Source organism: Dipodomys ordii, unplaced genomic scaffold (assembly GCF_000151885.1).
Source record: "Dipodomys ordii isolate 6190 unplaced genomic scaffold, Dord_2.0 Scaffold114, whole genome shotgun sequence".
Taxonomy (NCBI): Eukaryota; Metazoa; Chordata; class Mammalia; order Rodentia; family Heteromyidae; genus Dipodomys; species Dipodomys ordii.
The window spans coordinates 3,180,415-3,190,666 of record NW_012267330.1 but is presented as its reverse complement, the minus strand read 5'-3'; the positions used below and the strand labels follow the sequence as shown (position 1 = coordinate 3,190,666).

At 42.8% G+C, this 10,252-nt stretch overlaps 1 protein-coding gene and 1 pseudogene across 1 annotated transcript in view; both read left to right on the top strand.

The window, feature by feature from the left end:
- Window position 1: 1 nt before the first annotated feature.
- LOC105995148 (chromosome unknown open reading frame, human C11orf54) overlaps window positions 2-10,252 on the top strand; it is a 24,591-nt gene continuing 14,340 nt past the window's right edge. The window contains exons 1-3 of the mRNA XM_013028823.1: window positions 2-25; window positions 7,401-7,549; window positions 9,017-9,115. Of these exons, the coding sequence (XP_012884277.1) occupies window positions 7,495-7,549; window positions 9,017-9,115 (154 nt within the window). The 5' untranslated portion in view covers window positions 2-25; window positions 7,401-7,494. The remainder of the gene's footprint in view (window positions 26-7,400; window positions 7,550-9,016; window positions 9,116-10,252) is intronic.
- On the top strand, window positions 179-6,650 carry LOC105995144 (annotated as a pseudogene).

Sequence of the window (10,252 nt, the reverse complement as noted above, 5' to 3'; positions counted from 1 at the left end):
CTCGGGAGCTCGCGCTGTCCGGTAGGTAGGCCTTGCGGGTCGGGCGCAGACGTGGCTGCCGGCCGGCGCCCGCAGGCCTCCCCGTCCGGCGCGGCGAGGTCTCGGGAGCACGCGCTGTCCGGTAGGAAGGCTTTGCGGGTCGGGCGCGGCAGGTGTGTCGTGGGTCTCCTCCGAGCCCATGTCAGGCGGAGCCTCGGGGCAGCCGGGGATCCTGTGCCTCCGGGACCGGCCTCTGCCTTGGACGCTCGTACTCTGTGAAGTAGTAGCCTTTATTTTTTCCCCAAAAAAGTAGATTTTGTTGTTTAAAAACAGAAGAAACCTTTAATGGACTTAGGCCACATAAGAACACTTCCAGACTAAGTCTGATCCTCGTCCTGCCAGACTTCGGTAGCTCACACCTGTAACCCGCGCTAACTTTTCTACAGTTCTAAAAGGTTTTATTTTTAAAAACGAAAAGAAGAGCCGGGGTCCGGTGGCTCACACCTGTACTCCTAGCCACGGGCAGCTGAAACCTGGAGAATCAGGCTTCAAGGCCACACTGCAGAAAAGTCTGACAGACTCATCTCCAGCTGAAGCTGAGACCGCTCCAGTAGAATGCCAGTGGCGAGGGAACCAGCCAAGTTCTGGATTCAAATCCAAATTAGGGCAAAAAAATGTTTTTAGTCTGATCCTGTAGACACCTCTAGCAGTCTGAAGTTACTATGCTCCAGTTGCTTGTCTCACAAACTGTCACATTCACCTTCATGAGTGAACAGGCACAGCACAAACTGAAAATGCAAACCCCTTGCTGGAGAAAAAGAGAAGTGTCAGTGTAGACGCTAAAATAGCTGGTGTAGTGGTGCATTATCCAAACACTTGAGGATCCATTTGGTGGTCTGCATTCCATAGCCAGAACTTGTCCCCAATACAAAACATGCTAAAATACTCTAAAAGCTCCCCCGTGGAAATGCTCTGGTTTTGCCTTTGTTGGGAAAATGGACGAAAAAGGAAAAGGAATAGGCTGGACTTATCATCAACAGAGGAGGAGTGCTAATTGAAGCACAGCCAGAGGCATGGTTTTGGAGGTTTTGGGTGTTGTGTGAGAGAGTTGGGACAGGTTTTTATTTGAGGTCTGAGCAAGGAGACAGGTTAATGAAAAATCCACTAGGTCAAGGGAGGTGGGGGCTTATCAAATGGAACCACAATAGGATGTTTACAGCTGGGCTTAAGACGATTGCCCTGCCAGCACATCAAACAAGTACGCATTTACCTGGGATTTTACCTGGTGTCCCAACGTTCCTGGGACGATAGGGTGGGGAGAGTCAGTCCTTCATATTCCATCTTTAGGTGGAATGATCAAGCCAAGAAGGGAGAGGGAAGTCCTTCAGCCTTAGGTGTCTTAAAATTGGTTGTTGTAGGAAGTGGCACCGTAGCTCAAGTGGTAGAGTGCTCGCCTTGAGCTGAAGAGCTGAGGGACAGCTCCTGAGCCCAGAGTTCAAGCCCCACGACCAACAACAAAAAAAAAAAAGTAAAGGAGAAATTGGTTGTTGTATACCATTGCAAGTAAACAAATTTAAAGCAAAATTATCAGCATGCTTTGCCATTCTTTATATTGTACTGTACAGTACTTTTAAATAAAACGTTAAAAATGTTTAGGTGCAGAATCACTAAAATGTCACAATTTATAGTTTATATAGCCATGTATTTTTTTGTTGCTATGAGTAGAAGTGCTGTACAAAACTAACTCAGCTGTTCTTAATTGTTTCCCTAAAGTACTGGGGATTGAATCCAGAGCCTCATCAATGCTAGGCAAGCATTGTACCACTTGAGCTAAGCTCCAAGCCTTTTGGGTTTTGAGAAAGGGGGTGTCTTGTTATCCTTAACCTATTTCTGCCTCGCATGTAATGTTTTTATTCTACTTTTTTTTTTTTGGTCAGTCGTGGGACTTGAACCCAGGGCCTTGATTGCTGTCCTTGAGCTTTTTTTGCTAAATGGTAGTGCTAATTTGTGAGTGTGTAGATACACACACACAAAATGTGTGTGTCTGGTGTCAGCATGTGGTGGCCATGTAACTGATAGCACTAATTGCATACTGGCAATGCCAATCTTGTCCTAGCACCTTAAATCTGGTACATCATAAATGTTTAACAAAGCCGGGGACCAGTGGCTCATGCCTGTAATCCTAGCTAGTCAGGAGGCTGAGATCTGAGGATGGAGGTTCAAAGCCAGCTCAGGCAGGAAAGTCCATGAGACTCTTATCTCCAACAAACCACCAGAAAACCCGAAGTGGTGCTGTGGCTTAAGAGGTAAAGCGCTAGCCTTGAACAGAAGACCTGAAGGACAGCATCCAGGCCCAGATTTCAAGCCCCACTACCAATAATAAATAAATGTTTAACAAGTAATTGGTGGCTGGATACCATGGCTCACATCACTAATCACAGCTACTTACGAGGCAGAGACTTAGAAGGAGGCCAGCCTGGAAACTATCTTGAAAATAAACTATACAACTTGTGGGTGTGGTGAGAGTGAAAAACTGGGAGAAAGCAAGGGAAAGGGTGACATAGTCTAAAAGGAAATGCACTATGCCTGACTTTTGTAAACCATCTGTTTAATAAAGACTTTGTTAATTAAAAAATAAAATATAACCAGGCACCAGTGGCTTATACCTGTAAACGTAGCTAGCTATTCAGGAGGCTGAGATCTGAGGATCACGGTTCAGTCAGCGCAAGTAGGAAAGTCTGTCAGACTCTTACCTCCATTAACTACCAGAAAAAAAACAGAAGTGGCCCTATGACCAACAACAGCAACGAAAAATTATTTCTTTTTGTCACCTGAAATTATCATTCCTTCACTGGCTTTGTGGATCTGAGTTTCAGTTCTATTTTTGTTATTTACCAGCTGAATGATCCTGGGAAAATAATCTCTCCAGCCTATTTAAAATATGTGTATGTGTGAACATAATTCAAGTAGAATCATATGAGTACTTCATGATCATTATAAATTTGGAACACTAAAAATAATTTTATTTCCTGTGAGTCTGAGGGCTCACCTTTCACTTATTTAATAAACATGTTAGAAGTGAGACTACTCAGATCAGTGAGGTGTTCTATTAACAATTTTGATGAGAACCACTGCTAGGCATCTACCTTGGATGTCACGAGCCAGGACACTTGCACATCCATGTTCATTGCCACACTATTCACAATAGCCAAGATACAGAAATAGCCCAAATGCCTCACGATAGATAAGTGGATCCAAAAAATGTGGTACCTATGTATGATTGAATTTACACAGGTTAGTGGATGGAACTAGACCAAATCATGCTAAGTGAAGTAAGATCAGAGAGATAAACAGCACATGTTCTTATTGTGGGAGTTAAATCTAAAATGCATTGAGATATGGTAAAATATACAGAATTGTAGATAAGTATAGAAAGACCAAAAGATGATAGTCTTAGAATCACAAAGGTGCAATGCCCAAGCACCTCCTCATATGTATATAAAATAGTATACGTACTAAATCAAACTTCAAGATGCAGAAACAAAAGACTTTTCTTTTTTTAGTTTTTAATTCTGTCTTTTCCTGATGGTGTATTCATGTGTATATCTGGGGGGCTGGGAAGGCACAGAACTCAAGGGGAAATTGGTGAAAAAGTGCAGTAGTGGAGTTCACTGGACACTGATGAAAGTGAACTATACAACTTGTGGATGGAGACCTGGGGGAGAAAGAACAGAAGACACTATACAAAAGGAAATGTACTCATTACCTGCCTCATGTAAATGTAACCCTTCTTATACATCATTTCTATAATTAAAGAATTTTTGCCAGGCACTGGTGACTCACACCTGTAATCCTAGCTATTCAGGATGCTGAGATCTGATTATTGCAGTTCAAAGTCAGCCCAGGCAGGAAAGTCTGTGAGACTTATCTCCAATTAACCACCAAAAAACTAGACGTGGTGTTATGGCTCCAGTGGTAAGAGTGCTCACCTTGTGCTGAAATGCACAGGGACTATGCTCAGGCCCAGAGTTGAAGCCCCATGATTGACAGAAGAAAAACAAAAAAGATTTTTATTTTTATGAGAATACTGCAGTGCTCTTAGAAACTGAACCAGCCTTAAGAGTTTTATATTCCTGTTGTGATTGGCCTGGACTGCAGTTACAGTCCATCTATTCCCCCTCTTCATTTTATTTATCTCGCTCTGCTTGCACATCTCAACATTTTTATACCTGATGTGAGGTAAGTACTACTATCTGTGGATGTGTTGCTACTTACTGTGAAGTGTATCTGGAGAATGGTTTTAAGATAGCAAGTTTCATTTGTTATATTAAGGTCATTGAAAAAACTTGTCTACCAAGAAAAATTACTTATTTGTAAACTAAAGTATCAGAAGCTAATCATTCCATAGGTTTCCATTTCTATTAGTAATTTTTATTTTCTTTTGTAAATTGTAGCCTAGGCCTTCACACACAGTGAGACTAAAGGAGGATCCTCGGGGAAGGCAGGGGGACACAAAGGCACAATGCCTATGTGTCTCTGACTATATAAAATAATAGTTACCGAAATTCCAGTTGTTTTTGAAATCTTTTTAAATTTTCCTTTGTAACAATAAAATTGTTTTGTTTTGGGGTTTTTTTTTGGGGGGGTCCAGTTGTGGGGCCTGAACTCTGGGCCTGGGCACTGTCCCTCAGCTCTTCAGCTCAAGACTAGTGCTCTACCACTTGAGCCACAATGCCACTTCCGGCTTTTTTCTTTTTGCTTATGTGGTACTGGGGAATCGAACCCAGGGCCTCATGCATGCAAGGCAAGCACTCTACCACTGAGCCACCTTCCCCAGCCCCTAAATTTTTTTTTTTTAGTTCGTAAAAAAATTCAGGTTTTGAGCCGGGCACTAGTGGCTTACTCCTGGAATCCTAGCTACTTAAGAGGCTGAGATCTGAGGATCTCAGTTCAAAGCCAGCCTGGGCATGAGACTATCTCCAATAAACCACCAGGAAACTGGAAATGATTGTAGCTCAAGTGGTAGGGTGCTTGTCTTAGGTTGAAGACGGACAGCACCCAGGCCTAGAGTTCAAGCCCCACAACCAACCAAAAAAAAAAAAAATCAAGTTTTGGGAACTGGGGATGTGCTTATAGAGTGTTTGCCTAGCATTCATGAAACCCTGGGTACAATTCCCCAGTAGCACGTAACAGAGAAAGCTGGAAGTAGTGCTATGGCTTACGTGGTAGAGCACTAGTCTTTAGCACAGAGATACTTAATTTTTAGCTTAAAAGTCAAATACAAATTACCTGTTTTAAGAATGATTATGTGTGTGTTGATTCATATGCACACACACATACACTATAGAGTATAGTATAATAGGCATATCATGTATCTAGTATACATAATATGCTACCTACAACCACTTAGCTTGTGTGTGTGTGTGTATGTGTGTGTGTGTCTGCTGGTACTAGGACTTGAACTTTGCATTCTGACTCTGTTTTTCTACTCTTCCACTTGAACCATGCCTCTGGTATAGATTTTTTTTTGGTGGTTAAGTAGAGGTAGGAGTCTTAGAGATTTTGTCTGCCCAGACTGGCTTTGAACTCTGATCCTGCTAAGTAGTAAAGATATCCAGCTAGACACTTGTTCATAATCCTTAGTAATCTTGCTTCAAGACCTATTTACCATTGACCAACCAAACCCTAGAAAATTAAGTTCATATGCTGGGCACCTGTGGCTCTGGCCTGTAATCCTAGCTCCTCAGGAGGCTGAGATCTGAGGATCATGGTTTGAAGCCAGCTAGGGCAGCAAAGTCCATGAGACTTAGCTTCAGTTAACCACCAGAAAACCAGAAGTGGTGCTGTGGCATAAGTGGTGGAGCACTAGCTTTGAGCTGAACCTGAAGGACAGCACCCAGGCCCAGAGTTCAAGCCCCACAACCAACAAAAAAAGAAAAAAAGAGAAAATTAAGATCAATGAGGATAAGTGACCAAAGAAAGGAATCACTGGTACCTTCTTGGCTTGGGAATTTTCTCTTGTGTCTTTTTAAATGTTAACCATTTAAAAGAACAAAGCCCAGTGCCAGACTCCTTACAGCATGGCCGATAGTGCTGCTGCTAATTTACCATTCCTGAGCCAGGGAAGCCAAGTCCATGCCAGGGTGTCGGGTAAGTGAAGCCCGGTCCCCGTCACCATGGACCATTTCTTCTTTGTCTGTGAGCTCTCAGGCCACACTTATTCCTTCACCTTTAAAGTAGAGAAGGAGGAAGATGCAGAGCATATGTCGGCATTAACTATGCTCTGCCTCACCAAGGGGGCAAAGGATAAGGATAATGTGGTAGAAATTGTTGCCCAGCACCATGACCACCAGGAGATTGCAGTACCTGTGGCCAATCTCAAGTTGTCTTGCCAGCCCATGCTTAGTCTGGATGACTTTCAGCTTCAAATACCTGTGACTTTCCAGCTGACGTCCGGCTCTGGCCCTGTACAGATCACTGGTTGGCACCAGATAGTTACTATAAGCAATGATGGTTCTGAAGATGATGAGAGTGAAGAGGAAGATGGAGAGGAGGAAGCTGAGTTGTTCACTATCCTTCCTGCAAAAAGCAGAGGGGCAGGCTCTAGTTCTTTTTGGTCAAGTATCTGCCTGCTTACATGTGCTGCATGCCACATTCCTGGACAAGTGTAAAGAACTATGTATGTTCTTCATTGTAGAGGAGTTGGGTGGAAGAGAGTTAGTATGGTGCTGGGATAAGGGCAGTCTCCATAGGGCCTTGGTCCCAAACTATGCCTTTTCTGTAAGGGTAGAAGACTCTCTTTTTCATGAGCATTGGAAGTCATTTGAACAGCATAATAACATTTTTAAACACTTTTTATATTTTTAGATAAATGTTTAAAGTACTGAGGGGTTTTTGAAGGAAAAACAAAAAACAAAACCAGTGCCAGTAGTCCCAGCTACTCAACAGTCTGAAATCTGAGGATTGTGGTTTGAAGCCACCTAGAGCAGGAAAGTGCCTGAGATTTATCTCCAATTACACCACAGCAGGCCAGGAAAAAAAAAAGAGCTATGGTAGAGTGCTAGCATTAAATAATAAAGCTAAGGAATAGTGCTCAGGCTTGAGTTCAGTCCTCAGTACTGGCAAGAGAGAGTGATAAAGAGAGAGATAATATAACACTGGTTGGAAATACAGCTCTGTGGTAGAAGCGTGCCTAGCATGCATGAGGCCCTGGGTTTGATCCCCAGGACAACAAAAAAGAATAGTATTAGAAGAGGTCACTTGGGCATTGTTCAGTTGAAATACTAGATGCTGCGATTGTCTTTCTGTGGGAACAGGAAAATCTTTTGCTCTCTTTATATAACTGAACTCTGAGTGTAGAAAATTCAAAATGTATTTTGCCCTCTTTATGGTTACGTAACTCCTTAATTGTTCATTTACAGAGCAGTGGCTGTTCTTGCTGATAACACTGTAAACTTGTAATAACTGGCCAACACCAGCTCCATCTACAACCTCCCACCTAAAGAAGAAGGAAACATGGCTTGTAATGAGTTTTCTCTTCATGTGCCAACTCTGAAGGAGCTTGCTGGAGGTAAAAACAATATTTACTTTGGGGCTTTTTTATTTTTATTTTTGTCAGTAGTGGGATTTGAACTCTAGGCCTGGGCACTGTCCCTCAGGTCTTCAGCTCAAGGCTAGCACTCTACCACTTGAGCCACAGCACCACTTGCAGTTTTCTGGTGGTTTACTGGAGATAAACCAGGACTTTCCTGCCTGGGCTGGCTTTGAACCATGATCCTCAGATCTCAGTTAGGATTACAGGCATGAGCCACCAACGCCCGGCTCACTTTGGATTTTTAAGATCTATTTTAAGGTAAAAATGATTTTAATGTATTTTACTCCTTATCTGTGTTTTTATCTTGGTTGTTGAAATGGTACTTTGAATACAGAATTTTCCATTCCAGTATCTGTCCTGTACTGATTTATTTTGTGCTAGACTAGGGCTTGAACTCAGGGCCTGGGTGCTGACCCTAAGCTCTTTTGCTCAAAGGTAGCAGCACTCTACCACTTTGAGGTACCACTTCTTGATTTCTGGTGCTTAATTGGAGATAAAATTCTTAGGGACTTTTGTGCTGGGTCAGGTTTTGAACCTTGATCCTCAGTTACAGGCATAAGCCACTGGCACCCAGCTTGTCCCTGAACTTCTTTTTGTTCAAGGTTAGCATTCTACCATTTGAGCCACAGCTACATTTTTTTCAGCTTTTTGGCAGTTTTTTGTTGGAGTAAGTCTCACCGGCTTTCCTGTCTGAGCTGGCTTCAAACTGTGATCCTCAGATCTCAGCCTCCTGAGTAGCTAGGATTGCAGGCAAGAGCCACTAGCTCCAGCCTGTACTAGTATTTTTTGTTTTTGTTTTTATTGAGAAAATTCAAAATTGTGTTTCTCTTAAAAAAAAAACACAAGAAAACTAAATTCAGCATTTATACATGTTTGATGATACCAGTTTTACACAAGGGACTGGTACTCCAAGATTTAAATATGTGTGATATGCCCAGGCAGAGTTCAAGCCACACACAACCAACAAAAAAAAAAAGGAAGAAAAAGAAAGGGAAGGTGGCTCAGAGCTTGCCTTGCATGTATGAGGCTCTGGGTTAGATTCCTCAGCACCACATAAGCAGAAAAAGCAGAAGTGGCGCTGTAGCTCAAGTGGTTAAGCTCTTGCCTTGAGCTGAAGAACTCAGGGACAGGCCCAGAGTTCAAGCCCTACAACCGAAAAAAAATAAAATAAAATAAGTATAGGTTGCCAGTAAGTCACACAGAAAACTTAAGGGAAGGGCTGGGAAGGTGGCTCAGTGGTAGAGCACTTACCTTGCATGCATGAGGCCCTGGGTTCGATTCCTCAGCACCACATAAGCAGGAAAAAAAAGCCAGAAGTGGCACTATGGCTCAAGTGGTAGAGCACCAGCCTTGAGCTGAAGAGCTGAGGGACAGTGCCCAGGGAAGAGTTAAATGCCAAATTTTGACTTCATGTCAAGCATCCCTTTTTCACATGTTTATTAGTTTTGCAGAAGGGGCTGAAAGATAACTTCGCTGATGTCCAGGTCTCTGTAGTTGATTGTCCTGATTTGACTAAGGAACCATTTACCTTTCCTGTAAAAGGTAAGCAAGCTTTTTTTTGTTTGTTTGTTTGTCGGTCGTGGGGCTTGAACTCTGGGCCTGGGCGCTGTCCCTCAGCTCTTCAGCTCAAGACTAGCGCTCTACCACTTGAGCTACAGCACCACTTCCGGTTTTCTGGTGGTTTATTGGAGATAAGAGTCTCACGGTTTTTCCTGCCCGGGCTGGCTTTGAACCGCGATCCTCAGATCTCAGCCTCCTGAGTAGCTAGGATTACAGGAGTGAGCCACCAGCACCCGGCGTAAGCAAGCTTTTTAATATGCTTTTGGTTTTCATTTTTTCTGAGCCCATATAATTTTTTTTTTTTTTGGTCAGTCATAGTGCTTGATCTCTGGGCCTAGGTGCTGTCCCTCAGCTCTTCAGCTCAAGACTAGTGCTCTACCACTTGAGCCACTTCCAGTTTTCTAGTGGTTTATTGGAGATAAGAGTCTCATGGACTTTCCTGCCTGGGCTGGCTTTGAACCGTGATCCTCAGATCTCAATCCTTAGTAGCTAGGATTACAGGCGTGAGCCACCAGCACCCGGTCCCATATCATTTTTTTTAAATTAGTAAAATAGCATATTGTTAAAAAAACTTATAGGCTAAATTTTGCCTGATTTCTATGTTCATTTTTAATGTTGGTCAAATTTCACTTTAGACTCACATAGGAAAGATAATGTTCTATGTGCTTCACTGGTTGTATAATAGATATTCAATAAACTGGAAAGTTTTTTTTGTTTGTTTGTTTTTTGTAGTACTAGTGAACTCTAGCCCGTTGTGGACTGGCCCAATGCCCCCAGTTCTCAATAGGCTAGAATATTGTGTGTGTGTGTGTGTGCCAAAACTGGGACTTGCACTCAGGGCCAGGGCATAGTCCCTTAGCTTTTTCCACTCAACCTGATGCTCTACCACTTGAGTGGTTATTTGAAGACAAGAGTCTCAAGGATTTTCCTGCCTGAATTGGCTTCAGACTAATCCTAGTCATTAGGACTATGAACCACCGGCTATGAATGTTGATACTGTATCCTGATACTGCAATTGCTTTTAATTGTTCAAATGAGTATTAGGACACTAACTTTTTTTTTTTTTGGGTCCGGTCGTGGGGCCTGAACTCTGGGCCTGGGCGCTGTCCCTCAACTCTT